Source organism: Hydra vulgaris, chromosome 12 (genome assembly GCF_038396675.1).
Source record: "Hydra vulgaris chromosome 12, alternate assembly HydraT2T_AEP".
Taxonomy (NCBI): domain Eukaryota; kingdom Metazoa; phylum Cnidaria; class Hydrozoa; order Anthoathecata; family Hydridae; genus Hydra; species Hydra vulgaris.
In genome coordinates this window covers 67,290,208-67,310,000 of record NC_088931.1, presented here as the reverse complement: position 1 = coordinate 67,310,000, position 19,793 = coordinate 67,290,208, and the positions used below count along the sequence as shown (strand labels likewise).

At 25.5% G+C, this 19,793-nt stretch overlaps 1 protein-coding gene across 3 annotated transcripts in view; it reads left to right on the top strand.

The window, feature by feature from the left end:
• LOC101236940 (two pore channel protein 2) overlaps positions 1-19,793 on the top strand; it is a 98,757-nt gene that overhangs the window by 48,950 nt on the left and 30,014 nt on the right. For all 3 annotated transcript variants that reach the window (XR_010642657.1, XM_065814215.1, XM_065814216.1), the window contains exons 12-18: positions 11,392-11,457; positions 11,615-11,679; positions 12,044-12,147; positions 12,246-12,330; positions 14,510-14,596; positions 16,672-16,791; positions 16,870-16,920. Coding sequence is in view for 2 of the 3 variants with exons in the window: in XM_065814215.1 (XP_065670287.1) it covers positions 11,392-11,457; positions 11,615-11,679; positions 12,044-12,147; positions 12,246-12,330; positions 14,510-14,596; positions 16,672-16,791; positions 16,870-16,920 (578 nt within the window). In the remaining variant the exon portion in view is untranslated. The remainder of the gene's footprint in view (positions 1-11,391; positions 11,458-11,614; positions 11,680-12,043; positions 12,148-12,245; positions 12,331-14,509; positions 14,597-16,671; positions 16,792-16,869; positions 16,921-19,793) is intronic.

Below are 19,793 nucleotides of genomic sequence, written 5' to 3'. Positions count from 1 at the left end.
TCGCTGATTAAAGCTGTCACTTATAAAGTTTAAATTTTTTTTTATTTCTTTTTTTATTTTATTTTACTTATAAAAAAATCTTACAATTAATATTAAAATAATATGAATTAAAATTTATACAACTTTCAATGATACTTTAATTAAAATCATCAGCTACTTTAATAAAAATCATCAGCTACTTTAATTAAAATCATTAGCTACTTTATTTAAAAGTGTTTTGCTAAAATAAAAACGTCAGTAAAGATAAACATGTAGAAGTTATTTATTTTCAACGTAATTAACAATCAATTTTTCAGTGCTTTGTAAAAACCGTGATTAAATGGTTAAAACAAAATATTATTAGTGTGATCATATAAAGACTTGAAATTGCACGCCTTCCTGGCCAAGCCTATATATATATAAATATATATACATATGCATGCACACACACACAATGTTGTACAGACATTTTTTTTTTTTTTTTTTTTGTTATTCACCTCCTCAAGGCTTATAGTGGTTATAACCCTCTCAACTCTATAACTCCGAAACACGAACCTCGTCGAACAAGGCCGCTGCGCGGAGAAACAAGTTGAGCGCGGTACTACCAGGGACGTGGTGGGGGTCGAACTTGGAACCTCTCGCTTATGAAGCGAGCGTTTTACCACTACACCACTACCGCATATCGCCCAAAGGCTTGTAGGGCAATTATAAATATTATTTTGATGCAATTGAGTTGCCCAATGTGACTCAATTGCATTTATTTAATTTTTTTTATTCACCTAAATGTGTTCTATTAGAACTGATATTATTACCTGCAAAAATAAATTTTTATTGTTTTTTTTTTTGAAAAGGCAAATCATTTTTATCAGTAAAATAGTTTTTAATATTTATTTCCTAACAATCTAAAGCAAACAAAACAAAATTTTCAGTCTTCTTGTTTAGCATTTTGTTTTAATATTCATTAGAAAAAACAACACTTTGTTTTTTCTAATATTTATTAGAACAAGTAATATGTTGAATGAAAATTATACCCACATTTAGTGGTTTAAACTTTAAAATACCATTTTACTTTTTTTACAAATATTTGTTAAGGTTAAGGACAAAAAATTACTTATTAATTAAATTTTTATCATAAAATAAAAATTTACTTCAGTATTTAATAAATAATAAAGTTTATATAAATGGAATAGACATTTTATAATTTTTTTTAGTTTACTAATAACTTCATTTAAGTTGCATTAAATATTTTAATTTTTCATTATATAAATTATTAAAACAATTCTATTATGAATTTTGAATTATATTATTTATAAATGACACAAATAGTTTCATTTGCTTAGGATGACTTTATTTAGTATGACTTTATTTAGTATGACTTCTGACTTATGACTGAACCAAACGCAAACAAATGTTTTAAAATACTAGTATTACAAAAGAAAGCAGCAATAATTATCATATTCTCAATGATAAAAAAGACAAAAATAAATTACCAACTGTGGATACAAACACAGTTAAAGCAAATGAATGCGAATACTTTAACCATTATGATTAAATAATATTCTTGGCTTTTGGATACAAAAAAAACTCAGGTTTATATACAGAGGAGGCAACAAAAACTATAAAATGCTTTCTGAAATAACAAAACAAAAAACCCAAAAAGCCCTTTAAAAAAAAACCATGAAATGCAGGATGTTATGATTTGGATTGTATGCCAGGAGAAACATCACACTAATTGATTAATGCAAAAAAATCCCAAAAAGCCCTTTAAAAAAAACACCATGAAATGCAGGATGTTGTGATTTGGATTGTATGCCAGGAGAAACATCACATTAATTGATTAATGCAAAATTACACTTCAACAAATATGAGATTAAAAAATTTTTATTCGTTGCTATATTGAGAATTGAGAGTGTCAGTAAACTTGCTAATCTTCAAATGAAAAAATACATCTTGGCGATAGATAAAAAAATTCAGGTAAAGAAAAAATATTCAATAATTCAAGTGAAGCTCAAAAGTTTAGAACTACTTTATCAGAAGTTCAAAAGTACATTTGCAATTTATGTTCCGAATTATGTATTACAAGTTTTAAGTAATGTTGAATAAAACAAAATGTGTCAATATCAGAAAAACAATTGAGAGCTTTAATATTAAAACTTTTTAAAAAACCAAAGTAAAATGAGGAGAAATCTGATGGCAAAGAATTAGTACATAACAAAGATAAAATATACAATCTATTTAGTGACAGTGACATCAATATCAGCAAATATGATTTTGAATGCTTAGTAAGTGAAAACCACTTATGGTAGGCATATTTACGAATGATGCAAATGTTTGTTTAATCAATTGCAGCATGCATTAAAAATGCTGCCAAAATTTTGAAGGAACTCTGAATTTTGGAATTATTTTGCAATTAACTCTTTGTTTTTCATAGAAATTCTACCCTTATATCTGCAGTTTATCATAGCACATGCAAAGTTTATTTTGTAGAAGGTCTTTTAATGTTTAAGTATCAGGTAATTTATTTCAGTAAATCGCAATTAAAATTTCTATTAGTGACATAATTTAGTCAATATTAGCTTATTGGTTAATTGAGTATTTTTTTATGGTTTTTTTATTTAGGCAAGTGTAGTGTCATACAAGTTAACAGTACAAGATGGGTTGTAGTACTATGTGGGTTAACAGTAGATGGGTTGCACATATGGTAAAGGTATTCGAGACTATTTTTAATGGTCTCAAAGCACGTATTGATTGTTATAACACCATTATCTTGAAAAGCGACTATAGTGTAACGCAGAGATCAAGGGCTAAATTTTTCAAAAAGAGTTACATGATCAACACTTAATATCTGTGGCAATATCTATCTTCTTGATGTGTGTAGAGCTATATCAATATTTTCAATGGTAATTGGTTTAATCATTTCACCACAAGCAAAATGCATGTGTATATATATATATGTATATATATACAGTGGTATACCCTCGAGTTTTTTCCCAGTCATCCTGCGGGTGACTGAAATTTGAAGTTTTTTTTCTCATTTGAGTCATCCGCTATAATAATCAGTAGTCCGTTATAATAGTTTGTTTTTTTTTGTATTTTTTCTCAGGTGAGAATAATAAAGAAAAAAAATTTAAATGTCTGGCTACTAAAAAATATCTAATAAGAAACGGTTAATTAAAAGTAAGTTAATAAAAAAAAAATTATTTATTGCATAAAATAGTTTAAATAAAATAGTTTACAATAAATTACAATAAAGTTTTATTCAAATTTACTTGTAACTGACTAATTATTCAAATTTTATGTTTCATTAGAGAGCCTACTCAGAGAGCGAACATACAGAAAATGGCTATGTTTTTCCTAAATTAGTGTGAGGCATAAATGAACTCAAATAAAAACTATAAGACACAATAATATTTTAAACATAAATTTGTTTTGTTTTATAAACTTTTTTGCTTTTTTTTTGAAAAAATTGTTTATTAATAAAAGTTTATTTGGTAAATAAATGCTTTAAAAAGCATCAAAAAAATAATTGTAATTTAACAAAAATGTAGACTTGACAAAAGTTTTACAACTGTTTTATAAATTAGATTTAGTTCAATCTAAACTTTCAAAGCCACTTCATGAATTATCATACTCTTGCCAAATTCACAAGAATTTTTTTAATTTCTTTTTACATAATAAACTTTAAGGAAAATGTTATGGCTAAAATGATTTAAATTTTAAGTCCATTTGTAAAAAAAAAAATGCAAAGTTTGTTTCATTAGCAAATACTTCCCACAATATGTAACAAACATGGTATAATCAGTATTTATTCTATTTTTAATACCTTGAGATTCAAAACAAATTGGGGAAAATTCTTTCAATTTTTTTAACTCTAAAATTTATATACCCTGCTATATTAAAAAAACAATTTTGCTCAGCATTACTTAAGATTAAGCTAGAGGTTTTATCCCAACCTTTGAGTAAAACAATGTACTCTTTTTGTTGTGGCTTGTGCGCCTTACTATTAACTATATCAAGAAAACCTGAAAAGAATTGACGGTCATCTATATCATAGCTGCATTTTGATGATTTTCAAGAGTTAAACAATGCAAGTAAGTTTCAAGTCATTTTTGAATTGAAAATCTGTAAGAATTACTTGTTTTGCAAGTAAAAAAAAGATTTTTAAGCAGTTCTGGGTAAATCACTATGTTTTAAGAAACTTCTAATAAAAAAAATCAGTTTTTTTTATTAGAAGAAACCTAATTTGCAATAATTGATGTTGTTTATGAAATAACACCAGATGAAATAAGTTTTCACCTCATTTCCAATTTTGCTTACATAATACATGTAATCCACATAATACCTCTATAATGCAAAAAGTTATATTTTCTTTGTAAACTTAATGATCTTTTATGCTAAATGCCATAGGAGAGTTTTGTGATGTCATTATTGTAAACCATTTATCAATATTTCAGTTAAACCAAGCAGATATGAGATATTTTTTTATTTGCAATAAATTTTTATCTACAAATTACATCATGATTTTTCACATGTTACTTTTGATTCTTTTGTTTTGTTAAAATGTTTTTTATCAAGATGCTCAGAAGTAAGTTTATAAGCAAAGTTTATAAGCAATATATTCTTGAATGTCTAAAAGCTTGTGCAGGTGTTTTCAATCTAAAATTATTGATAGAATTTTTTTTTTTTTGTGATCCTTAGCTGCAATTATAAAATGCGTGTTACTTAAGAGAAATGTTCTTATAATTACTTAAACATTTACATATTCTTTATTAAGTGTGGCACATTTGCTCAAAAATCAGTAGTACAAGTTGGGTCTCATGGATGTTTAATTAAACTGGAAATGTTAAAGTTTTTAGTACAGGTAGTATTAAAATCTCTACATGGTTAATGGCATCCATATCAGAAGTAACATTAATAATTTTCAATCCTATTTCTTCAGTATAATTTATTATATTTAGGATAATGTGTTTTAAAAAACCTTTATAAACAGAAATTCCAGTATAATAATATAGTACAGTTAATTTTTATCTAAGCATAAAAACTGTTAAGGTAATGTAACAGTTTCATAGTATGAGCTTGTGAATGTATCATAGTCAACATTTTTAAAGTACATTTTTCAGTTTTCATAAACTTTTTTTCTGATTTTTATACTTTTCATAAAACTATAAAAATCAGACATCGAATTAATAACAGTCAAATGTATGACCACTCTCTGAGTATATAAGCTCTCTATATTTCACTATGGCTGGTGTCTTGAAAGCAAAGTAAATAGGCCAAAAAAAGCAAAGTAGATAGGCCAAAAAATAATTAACTTAACTTAATTCAAATCAGTTCCAATTATGTTGTGTACTAAAATCGGTTTCTATATATATTAACATTAATATTGATAGTAGATTAAGTTGTTTTACAATGGTCAGTAATCTATGTTGTTTTACAATGGTCAGTAATTTATGTTGTTTTACAATGGTCAGTAATCTATGTTGTTTTTACAATGGTCAGTAATCTATTTTGTTTTACAATGGTCAGTAATCTATGTTGTTTTAAATGTATTTGAAGTAGTTTGATAATAAAGATTTAATAATAAAATAATATTTTAAATAATTAATAAAAAAAATTGACAAAAAGTAAAAGAATAGTTTGAACTAGTAATTAAAAATTAATTTATTGCAAAGCTTGAACTAAGTGATCGAGAATAGAGTGGAGGGATTTTAAAAATTTTGGAAATTTGATAAGCCTGAGCTGCGAATCAATGTCTTTTTGGTGAAAAAAGAACCTTACTTTTTTTTTTAACTTAGATGAGTTCTTGAAGTTTCCCTTTGGATTCTAACTTCTTGATGGGTCATAATATTGTTACTATTTTTTTTTTTCTAACCTGGTACTCAAAAGAAGCAGAATAATGTGCTGATTTTTAAAATAATATTTGTTTTTAAAACTAAAAAATAAAAAATGAAGTTGTTTTTTTCATAAAAAACCCCCATTTTTAATAAAACGTTGTGTTTAGGTATATTTTTGCAAATATTTTTTTCACCAAAAAATTTTTTTAAATAAAATTATTATTTGTAAAACAGCATTTTTGTCCGCTTTTTTTGATTCCAAGGTTGATATGGTTTAAAAAAAAAATTTAAAAATATTAGAACCCGTCAAGAATTTAGAATACAAAAAGGAAACTCAAGATCAAAATCAAAATCGAAATTTTTTTATTTTTCTTATAATTAATAGACATCTATTCGTGTCTCAGGAATATTTAATTTTGAACTTTTTTTTTTTTTTTGCTATAAAAATCGCTCCTAATTGAGAATTTTGAAATTTGCAAATATTTTTGGTCTTCAAACTTATTAAAAACAGTGAACGCTGTTATAATAAAAGGGTCAGTTTATCATTTTCTAAAAAAAGCTTTAAAAAAGAATAGTAATAATTGCTAAAGATCCAAAAAATATACATGGTAATTTTAAAATCAACCTATAAAAAATTATAATAAAGCTATTTTTCCATTTTTGAAAATAATAATATCTTTGGTAAAAATTTTGATGAATTAATTGTTTAAAAATTTTAATGTTTTATATTAGAAATTTATCAATTGATAATAAAAATAATATATTTTTAAATATGTTAATAGAGATTTTTTTTAATAATAATTTTAAGTGGTTTAAATTAGTTTTTATATGTTTTTGTTTTTAATTTATAATTAACAGCAAGTTAATTGACAGTTTTATTTAATCTATCAGAAAATACTTGAATTATAAGAAATAGATATAAAGTTATATAAACTATAAAATTTATAAAAAAATAAGATATAAAACTAGTTGCGATTTTTTTAATTAAAAGTATTTAATAACCACTTAATTCCTTTCGACTGTTGTGATTGGTGGTTGTTTCATTTTTAATATTACATTGCACATTGATGATTTATCAAATGAATTAAAATATGAAAGTTGAAATCATAATTTTATGATAATAGTAATATGGTTTATAATGAGATTTTGGATCATAATTTCAAGATCAATATAAATCATTTTTATTGAAATCATTTAATTCTATTGAGTTTTATGATGAAAATAGAGAAAAATTTTTTTAAATACTAAGAAATTTAAATGCCATTTCCAGAAGCATTTCCAGGTATCACATTTTGCAATCGTTTAATTTGAACCTGGAGCAAATATAAAAACCACACTCCACTAAATTTGATTTAACCCATTTTTATTTTAGACATTGCTTTTTTATATTATATATTTTTTACAAGACCCATTCTATTTTATAATCTCTTTTTACATTTATCAAAAATAATTTTGATGGCGTTTTCATTTACAGGCAACACAACAAAAAAAATGATTCAATGCATGAAGTTAAGTTTTTACTGTAAGAAACGCTAGATGTATGGGATTGTAAGTTCAAACAAATTGATATTATATGAAGCTCGAGTTTGTAATCCATGAGGGAGCGTACTTTGAAATGATGCTCAAATGTACCAAATATGTTTGCAGAAGCAGAAAAATTGCTATATACAGCTGAATGGGCTGACAACAATTTTTTTATGATTAAAAACAACAAAGTCACACAAATGTGCTAGACAATAATATAACAGCCCTTATGAACAACAAAACAGATATTATTAAATAAGATAAAAAGGAAATATGGACCATTTCAAGTTCAAAATTGTTCACGCAACAATCTCAGACAGAAGTATTGATAAATATCAATCAGATGGATTTGCTAACCTGTTTTCTCTAATTGATTTTTTATTTGTGCCATAGTTTATGTTTGGCTGACGCTGAAAGAGGTTTCAGTACAATAAAAAACTTTAGTACAATAAAAAGAAAACAAGTAGGCAACTAACTATTAACAATGCAATTGCGCATCAAGATTGGTTGTCAAAAAATAAAAGCATATGATCTGACAAAAACTATTAAGCACTGACTATTGAAATTATGACAACAAAACTCCTGTTGTATCAGTTGCAAAGCCAAAGCAAATCAAAAACTTTTCAAATAGCATGATGATGATAGAGCTAAAATAACAGATGATAGTTATGAAAACAGTTTTTGAATTTAGTTATTGCTTGTTTTTACTTTTGTAAAAAATATTTAGTTTTTTTATATTATACATAATATATAATATATATTTATATATATATATATATATATATATATATATATATATATATATATATATATATATATATATACATGTTAATGTAATTAATAAAATCCTAATTATTAGAACACATTAAAAGTAAGGTGTTTAAAAATATTTGTAAATTGTTTTTTTTTCTCAAGACTTATTGTAGTTAAAAAAAGTTTTTTTTTTTATACAAGCATTTAAATAAACGCAACCCGTAATGTGGAAAATTAAAAAAGAAGATGATGACTCAAAATTTTGGTGGGCAACCAACATTAGGTAAATGATTACATTCAGCTGTCCTTCCTAGCAACCAACCAAAAATAAGTCTGTACACCACTAATTATTGTATTTTTTTGGGCATTTTTTCAAAGCACAAAAAAGCTTGAAATTTTCTCTGAATTATGGTTACCATTAGCATATAATATAATCATGGCTGATAAAGTACAACAAAAAGTTAAAGTTAAACTTTTTGACATATTTTTCATTGTCCAAATTAATATCACTATTAATTAGAGTATTTCTGATTTTTTTCCTAATGTTAATAGGATTTTTCAAATTGGAGTTTGATTTGATAACTATTCTGCCTATAACACTTTTTTTAAGTCTAGGAGATTATTGGATATTAGGATATTACTTCTATCAATAAATTTAACTTATCATGTAAATGAGATTTGCTACATATTTAGTACTCTCTATGTATTTATCTATAAATATTGCTTTAAAAATTTATGTTTTGCGATTATTATAAGGTTTGATTTGAATATTGTGATTGGTTATTGAGGGAGTTATTTGATTTGAATATTTTGATTTGAGTATTGTGATAGTTTATTGAGAGAGTTATTTGATTTGAATATTTTGGTTGGTTATTTAGATTTAATTTGAATATTTGTAATTGCATTTTTCCAAAAATTACCATCTATAGAAACATGTGAGAAAGTGTTTGCGCAATTTTTTGGTGAGCAATCAAACTTTTTTTATTGTAAAGATCCATGTATTTTTTTCTTACTGGGATAGCAGAGATAAAGCTAATAATAGGATCAAAAAAGTGCAAAATAAACTAAAATATTGTTATAATATATAAATATAATATATAAATATAAAGTATTATATAATATATAAGTTATAATATATAAATATAGTTACAATATATAAATATAAATATATAAATATAATATATAAGTTATAATATATAAATATAAAGTATTGTTATAGCTTCAAAATTGATGAAATCTTATTCTTCCTTTCCAAATCAAGTTAGATAAAACAGTTTGTGAGAGCATTTGATGAAAAGGATAATTGTTTTCATTTGCGAAAATGAAGTTAAAAGAAGTTAAAAGCTTGCATTCCAGACCCAAAATTTTGTTTAATGAAGATTTATTCTTTTAATGAATGATTTCAAAGTAGCTACATTTTATTTGTAGAGGTTATAAAAATCTTTCTGCGTAATTCAAAGTTGACATAAAGAACTAGTAAGAAACTTGCTTGACAATTTAAGATTCCATGGAATAAGCATGAGCATCCAAGTTTCTCTACAATCAGATTGTTTTTCTGAAAATGTAGACCATATCAGTGATAAACAAGTCAAAAAAATTTTAACAGGATATCATAGTAATGGATGAAGGATACCGAAAAAAAAAAAAGCAGTATTAAAATAGTACCAGGCTACTATAATTGGAATTCAAAGCACCGCATGTCTACTTTCCATTTCAAGGAAACTGTGAAAACAATAATTTTCAATTTTATTATACTATTTTTTTATTTCACCTTGGATTTTTATTTAATTTATACTTGTTTATTCTATTACATAAAAACATTATTTGTAAACATTTCTGAATAGTTTTTATACCTGTGTTTTAATTATACTGTCATTTATCACCAAAAATTAAATTTTATAGAATAAAAACTTGAGTTAATAATAAAAAATAGATTTAAATAACAGAAAAACAGTTATAATATTTTTGATACCAAACAAATTTTTTTTAATTAATAAAATGTAAAATATTATTTAAAAGATTAAAAAACTAGAGCAAATGTAACATTAGAACGAAAGTTACAGTAGAACAAATGTTACATAGGAACAAATGTTACAGTAGAACATATGTTACTGTTAAACAAGTTCCACCGTTACAAAAGAAAGCAATAATTTTTTTAAATAACCAAACACTTTTGTTAGTGTCAAATAAGAAAAGAGTTTCTTTGAATGTTGGCACTTTTGTATAATTATTCTTTATTTTAAGTGAAGATTTTTTCTGTGTATGTTACTATTTCATATCTTTTGCATTGACAAAGGTTGCAAGTTTTTGTTGTCTCGTTGTAGCATTTAGATTGCTTTTATTATTTTTGATTTAAGTTTTATGTTTTTTGGTTTATTTTCCATATTTTTTTTTAGATTATGTGCGTTAAAAAATTTTAGATTTTGTTTATACATTTTTATACTTGAAAAATTTTAGATAATTGTTGTAACATAAATTTAAGTTGGCTTTCACTAATACCAAAATTTTCAAGTTCAGGATCTTTGAAACTTTTAGTGACTTGTTAGTCAATGTTTCTGGAATAACAATATTTTTTAATGGGAAATGAAACTAATTAAAATTTAAAAACATTTAATAGCAAAACAATGCAAATTGCAATTTAATAGCAAAACAATGCAACTTGCAATTTAATAGCAAATCAATGCAACTTGCTAGAGCAGTTGCATTGTTTAACTATTATATTTTTTTTACATATTGCAATTTCTGTTGATTATGCTGATTTATTTTAGACTTCACATTTGCATACAACTGTAGCCAACTTTAATATAATTTCAAATGTAAATCAATATAAGTTAAATAAATTAAAATGTAAATCAACATAAGTTAATTAATTGATATTTGATTTTTATTTCAACATTTTTGCTGAACAAGAGTTTGTACTATAAATATGTATTCCAGATGATTTTAATAGTCATTCGACTGAAGTTAAATGATCATTAAAAATGTCTGGAATACTCCCAAGCTGTGCCAACTCTGTATAATAAAATTCCAGGTTTTGTTTCAAAGGTCTTTCCCAGTCAAGACCTTTAATCTTAGCCCTTTATCTTAAGGCTTTAATTAACAAAAAAATACATATTGATCACTTAACTTAGTTGAATGACTATTAAAAACATTACAATACTACATTGTAGTGGAATGAGTTTTACTTTAGTGAAATATTATTTGATTTTACTAAAAAGTGAAACTTTAAAAAAAAATTAATAGTAAAATATAAAAGCAGTTGGTAGTGGTTGTAATAATTAAAATTTGCGTTACTTTTTAGTGATGATGCCTGCGTATTCTGATAATAGATTTTATGCAATATTTTTTATCTTATTTCTGGCTGTAGGTAAATTATTTTTATTTACTTATCTTTAAAATATATTCAATTTAATATTTAATTATTTAGTCAATAGTATAAAATGTAGAAACAATTGAATCAAAGTATTTTAATAAGGTTTTATTAATAGACTATTACAATTTTTTATTCATGTTTATTTTTATAGGAATGTATTTTTTTATGAATGTTCTTCTTGCTGTCATTTATAATGAATTCAAAGGTTCCTTTACTGTAAGTTGTGTTACAAATAAAATATGCTTCACTATAAACTATTCTGTTCTATATATTCTGGTTAAGGATTATAGCATAGACAGAATTTTTCAATAATTTCAAAAATTCAGACAATGTGTTATTAAATCATGTGTTAAAAATGTGTATTTTTTTAATACGTTATGCAAAAATTGTGATGAAGAAGTTGCTAACTTGTAATAAAAGTAAAGAATTTAAATAAATATTTTACATTTCATAATAAAAATGTTATGTAAAATAAAAAGAAAAAAACTTTCTATAAAAGAGTTTTTCATCTCTTGAATTACCTATATATAGTAGTACCTATGTCATAAAAAATAGCAAGTTTGATTTTTTTGTTATTTAGAAAACAATGCAAAGTAGTTTTATAAGAAGAAGATGTGGAATCAGAGCTGCTTTTGAAGTATTACTTGGAGTTTCTTACCAACCTTCTTCTTCTGAAACTCCAAGGTATTACTGTTATACATTCTGTCAATAATTTGATGTTTTTTAAGAATTTTACATAAGCAAAAACAGTGTATTAATGTACCAATTATTATATGTTGCAGCTGTATAGAGGTTTCACTTGTGCGAGACATTTTAAAAGACATACATTTTTCTAGAAAATTAAGATACATGCCTAAGCTAGAGGAGGTAATTAGTTTGATCAATTTATTTTATAGGTTGTAAATAATTTAAAATTAATTTGATAAGTAAATCTTTAATGTTTATATAATTTGTGTCACTTTAAGATGTTTTAAGTAGATACATACATAAATACATAGATTCATACATACATGCATACATACATACATACATACATACATACATACATACATACATACATACATACATACATACATACATACATACATACATACATACATACATACATACATACATACATACATACATACATACATACATACATGCATACATACATACATACATACATATACATACATGCATGCATACATAAATACAATTTCCAGTTCTTTTGAAATACAGGTTGATATACTTTTGTAAAAAAAACATTTCTTTACAAAGCACAAATTAAGTGATCATGAATTGCAGTATCTGGAAATGCTTTTGGTTTTTAAATATTTAGTTTTTATTTTTATATTTTTTATTGAACTCAATAGTTCAATAAAAAATAATTATATTGATCTTGAAATTATTACATAAAATCTCATTTTAAAACCATTAATACTATTATTATTATTTTTGTTATTGTTAAAAATAATTTTTATTTTTATTATAATTAAAATTTAATATTTTAAGTATTTTAAAAAACATGTAAAACTAGAAAAACTCACTAACTCAGATATTTATATAAAATTAAAGACAGAGCAATTTATAATTAAAAAAAAAGCTAATTTAAACCATTTATAGTTATAATAACCAGGTCAGGTATATCTTGCATTTCTGAAGGACTTTTAAAAAGTTGCTATCAATGGATATAGCACAAAAAACTCTTAACTTATTAAAAGTAATATCTTCACAACAACCTGAACTTAAGGCATGGTTTAATTATAATGGAAATGTCAATTACTCAGTAGCCTTTTTTTATTGATGCTAATTCCATACTTATTTTCAAGTAATTAATTAAAACACAGCAAGCAAAAAAAAACAAATTAAATGCTCTGAGAAAGATTAAGTCTGTGAATGGTTAATCCTTCTCAGTAAAAGGCTGCTTGACACAGATGAATCACCACTGGTGACTAGTAGCACCAGTGATGATTCAGCTCCCCTTCTTAAAAAAAAGAAATGAAACTGTAAAATGAAAAAAACAAGAATTGTAAATGAAAACAATCAAATCAATCTCTACAAAAAGTATGCATACATATGAAGATGTGAGAAAGGAAAGTCCAATTGCAAATCATATAAGTTTTTACATGAAATCATTCACTTTAATTGGACAGCAAAATTATCTTAAAAGAACTTGCTAAAAACTGGTGGCAGGGTACTCAGTGAATGCCTATTTTTTAAAGTATATATAGTTTATAAGAAATTGACAATTATTTGTTATCATTAAACAATGAAAATGTTTTATACCACCTATAGATTTTAATTATTAGGTATGCCAATTATTTGTTAAAATGAAGAGAAAAAAAAATGGTTATTTGAAATTTGTTTTTATGCGTTTTTTGTGGTTGTTGTTGTTGTTGTTGCAATCTAGTATGTGGGTATTTGGCCAAATACTGAATAGTAAAAAAATAGCCGAATACTGTCATCGAATATTCATACTGAATATTTCTAATTTAAAACATTTAATTTTTTAAACAAATGATTCTTTTAAGTTTCCCCCTACCAAAATTCGGATTTTAATGTTTTATGGACAAATAGTATAATTTTTAATTGATGGATTTTAAAATTACTGGGCATATTTTTCAGACCTTTAGTAATTACTATTTTTTTCTAACATTTTTTTTATTTCACACACACACACGCACACACACACATGTTAACTATAAGCTTGACTATTTTAACTTTATTGTTTTTTATCAGGTTCTTACCAAAAAAAACTTATAAAATTTAAATGTACTTTAAGTAACTTATCTTGCATTGTCTCTCATTTGCCTTTCCATTAAAAATCCATTAAAATTTCCATAAAAAAAAGCTGCCAAAATCTCTTCATTGGTTACTAATCCATCAAAGAATAATTTATGAGATATCAGTTATTACATATAAAACTTCCTTAACCAAATCTCCTACATATCTATTCAAACTCCTAGAAACCCAAATGGGCTCAATAATTGAGTATTATTATATTAATATGTTATATACTAAAATCAATTTAACTTAAAATGTTATCATTATTAATTTATTTTAGTTTTTGACAAAATTGAATACAAATGTTATTAATGCGAAGCAGTTTCAAGAGCTCTTTGATATTGTATTTTCAGATTCAATAAAAAAGGTGTTGTTTGTTTATTTATTTGCCTATTCTCTTCTCTATTAACTATTATATTTAAAATGTTGTCTATTAAATTGAAAATGTTTTTATGTTAACAGTGACTTGCGTTTTTATTATTTAAATTGACCTGGACATTTGGATAATTTATAATATTTTGAATATTTATTACATTTAGATAAAGATAACCTCTGTTTTTATCTTTAACTAACCTGCATGTTTATCTTAAATTAACCTGTATGTTTAGGTTTTGTTGATTTTTATCTTTATTTTAAATCGAACTGTATGTTTAGATAACAGTAGCCTGTATCTTTAAATAACTTTATGTCTGTATAACAGTAATTAGATATATAAATATATTTTTTTAATGTTTCTTATGTATTTTTTAAGTTTAAAATCACATTTGTTTTTAGCCTAAGTTCAACAGTTTTTTATGCTTAGTTTCATATTTTCTTGATATATGTGTAAATTTTCTCAATAATTTGATCAATGTATTCTAAGGATAATTACAAATTTCCAATTGCACAGCCCTTTTTCATATATTGAAAGGTATTTTGGAAGTATGCCATTAGTGACATAATCCAGTTTCTTAAAGTTTTTTAATAAGGTTTGTAACCAGCTGTTTGTAATTAGAGTTCTTGTGATTTCCTAGAAATCCACAAACATTTCACGAAATGCAAATCCAGCTTTTTTCAAAACTTTTATCATAACTTTTGATTTTCTCTAAGTTTAACATTGTGTTAATTTCATTACAAGGTTTTAAATTGCGTTTATTTTATTACAACATTGGCATCCAATCAACTTTTTTGTAATGATGATCATCGGCTTTTTAACCAGGAAAATAAAAGAAAAAAATTAATACTTTTTGGGATACACAAAGTCTATCCTGTCTTCACTGCTACTTGCTGCTGCTTGCTGAATCTTGAGATAAAATGTTCATTGTAACTACTTTAAAAAAAAAATGAAATAACAAAATATAGCAATTTTAATATAGACATGAATAACAGTAGTCCAAAACTTCATTAAAAATAAATGCATAGTCAATACTTTTAATCAAACTAAAGTCTCACATTTAATCAAACTAAATTTAGTTTGATTAAATGTGAGACTTTTAAAGAGTATGATGAGAAGTATACTTGCATTTTGTGGTAGTTGCAGTACTGGTAGGCTGCCACAGGCCCATGGTTGGTTCTCATTACCCATATAGCATATGGCATAAACAAAATATTTTGCTCATGTTATTGACAATATGTCATCTTTCATGATCTTATGTAAAACCTGTTTTTTGTAAATATAATATCTACATACACAACAAAATATATCTCAAGAATTTCAACATCTTCTAATAGCTAAGGAAAACAGAACTTAGTAATTAACCTAAAGGTGAAAAGATTTTGTAACAAATCATGTAACTCCAAATATTATAGCACATTTCCTGAGATGTGACACACATTAGAAAAAACTCCTTATTGTCGTGTCACATTGCAGGAAACATAATGGTTTATAGCATGGTTAATTCTTCATCGAAGCTTAGGCTGGGAGAGAAGCACACTAACAAACCTCTATAAAATGTCTTGTGAGGCACTGATAATGTATGGGCGCTTGATTGCCAGTTGGCATTAAAAGTCCTATAACTTCAAAATGGTTGATGATTCAGAAAAAATATTACATTTTCAGAGTTAGTTAATTAACTATAAAAAAATTTACAGTAGGCAAAAATTTTGTAAAAATTTGTTACATTTTGGTATTGAATCAAAAATTGTTTAATTATTTAATATAGTTTAAATTTATTGCCAATCCTAAGATATTTTTGGTCTGTATCAGGTCAGCACAAAGTTTTTAACACAAAGTTTTCACCATAACATAGAAACAAGGTTAGTGAAAAATCGCTGACCTCAGACACTTTGGCAAGTTAGCAGTTAAATTGGGATTGCCAAATACCAACTCTAATTCCAAAGTCACACATATATACACACACAATATACCAACCATACTATTAACTTTTTTTTTTATGGTATCAATAGTGATATATCATAAAATATATTTATCAAAGTAGAAGTAATTTAGATAAAATTTTTTAGAGGATTCCTTGTAGAGAATTCCATTATCCATTGTTATTGAAAGTGCAATCAATACTTTTACATAATTACTTTCAATATTTTGGCGATTTTGTATGTGCTCTTAATGCTTTTGTGGTTACGGTTAGTAGATTTTCCATAAAATTAATTTATAGTGTGATTTGTTTAAAATATTTTAACAATATTTATTTTTTATTGAAGGTGGAGTTAGCAACATCTATTGAAGTAACATTTTCTGGAGATAGACTTTCTGTAAGATTTTTTCTTTTATTTATGAATTGATTACTAGGTTATATTATTGTTATTGAAATTTCTAAATAGAATATTATTAAAAGCAAGGTAGACATTTAAAAAATTTTTTTCTTTTTTAAGTCTGTATATCTACTGAATAATTTCTGTATATGTTCTATATCTCATATTTGTTTTATAAATCTGTATATTTGTATATCTAGTTTGTAAATCTGTATTTCACTGTATTTAATAAGAAGGATTCAATGGAATGAAAGCTAACAATAAATTAGAAGTATATGTATTTATAAATGTAATAGTTATATAATATCTCATATGTGCAAGATAGCAATACATAATAGACTATACATAGTAGACAAGTAATACATCAGCATTTACACTTAAAAAAAGCATGATATATATCTAATAAAAAAATTTTTTTTAGACTAGTTGTTTCATATATTCCTACAGTTTTCTATAAACAATTTAAGAGGTTTCCATAACATAAAAACTAAAATAGGTGCAGGGTAAGATGACTGTAGTTAAAACAACCAAATGCTAATTTAAATTAGATTACTAAAAGTAGAATTTTAAAATTTTTTGTATCATTATAAACTAAAAATAAAAATGAAATATAAAAAAATAATCGATATTCAACTAATCTTTTTTTCTGCAAGTAGGGGAGAAGGGGGAGCATTAATACATTTCAACAAGAAATTAAAAAAAAAATTAGAGAATTTTCAGAAAAAATCAAAAACAATTTTTTTACCATATTTTTTAATGTATTTGCAACATTTTAATATAATTTATGTTTAGAAATTATGTTTATGTAATATTAATGATTAAGTGCAATACTTTCCAATTTTCTAAACGTAGTTTTTTGTACCAATGCTCCTTCACATGGGGAGCATTGGTACATAGCAGGGGGAGCATTGGCACACGCTCAGTTTACATTAATACAGTAACAAATTTCATTAAAAATAAATGTAATTTAAATGAAAAAAAAAACACATTTTAAAACCAACAAAATATTTTATAAATATATTAACAAAATGTAAATATGACAAAAAGAAAAACAATTAAAGGTAAGTATTTTCTACAAGTTATTATATTATACACGGTGTGTCCTAAAAATAACCGAATTTTTTGGATATAAAATAAAACACACATTATATCATCATTGAAAGTTATTATTTATACAAAATAGGTTCCATCAGACTCAATACAACGTTTGGCACGATCAACCAGCGCATCCATAGATTTTTTTATGTCCTTTAAAGGAATGTTCTTCAGCATCTCGGTTACAGCTGCTTGAATGGCTGGGATATCATTATAAAGTGCTCCTATCATCTTGGTTTTCCGTTTTGGAAACAGAAAATAGTCACATAGTGATAGATCAGGCGAATATGGAGGGTGGTTGATGAGAGAAATTCGTTTTTTCATCAAAAATTTGTTTACTTTTTTGGTCTTGTGAGGCGGTGCATTGTTGTGCAATAAAAACAGTTATTTTCCTGCTGGATATTCAGGTCTAACACAACAAATTCTTTTCCACAAACGATCTAAAACGCCTAAATAGTATTCTCCATTAACAGTTCGACCTTCTAGAACAAATTCCTTTTGGACAATACCCTTCGAATCATAAAAAGTAATCAATATTGCCTTGATTCGAGACTTCTGGAAACACAATTTTTTTGGTTTTGGCTTGCCTTTGGACTTCCATTCAATAAATTGGCGCTTAGTTTCAGAGTCATATTTAAAGCAACATGACTCATCACCAGTTATGATCGAATCAAGAAAGTCTGGATCGTTTTCAACAGTTTCAACAATGTCTTTGCAATGCTCCACTCGAGCGATTTTTTGGTCTTCATTTAATTCATTTGGAACAAAACGCGCACATACCTTTTTTTTACCCAAATCTTTAGTTAAAATTCTCCACATAGTGTTTTTACTTGTATTTAATTCCTCAGCCAACATTCTCGTAGTAAAATTTGCATTGATACCAATGATTTTACAGACTTTTTCCACCAATTCAGCACGATTACTAGCTTCTGGACGACTTGGCCTCAGATCGTTATTTAAATCCTCACGACCATTTTTAAATCGTGTAAACCACGTATAAACTTGAGTACGACAATATCACCATAAACTTTTTTCATCAATTCGTATGCCTCAGCGAATTTTTTTTCAAGTTCAACACAAAATTTTATATTCGCTCTTTGTTCCATTTTCGTTTTGTAACATTAGGACGCGTTTTTCTTTTATTGAAATGGCTGTAACTTTCACATCTGTCATCCGATTTACATGAATGTAGGTGCGTTTGAAAGAGAATGAATGTATCTTTTTCATGCTGCAAATTATCAATGGATGGCGCTGCATGTTATATGATTTAAATATGAAGTTCGGTTATTTTTGGGACACACCGTGTACATTGAATAATCAATGTTGAATTCTTGAAAAGAGCCTGTGCGCTTTGTTCCCACTGTGTACTTTGAATTAGGAAGTTTACCAATAATGTCATTTAAACTGACAATGCTTTCATCAGAAACCTTAGGAAAAATAAATTTCATAAATGATACTTTTTGCATAAAATCTATGAAGAATTCATTATTATCAAATCAGAAATTGGATCTTTAATTAGGCCAACATTAGATGAATTAAACTCTTAATACAAAATTTCATCATGGCTTTCATTACAATCGGGTAATAAACTAATCTGTGGAGTTATTGCTTTTTTTTTTGTGATTGTGTTTGCACACTAGGTTTGTGCTAGGTAGGTGCTTCAAGAGTCTTTTCAATTTTTCCTCTTCAAGTCTTTTTTTTTCTGGAGTATCTGTGAGTATTCTAGATTTCCCTTGCTAGTTTGTTTACACCCTGCAGCTTTTGGATGCAGACTATTC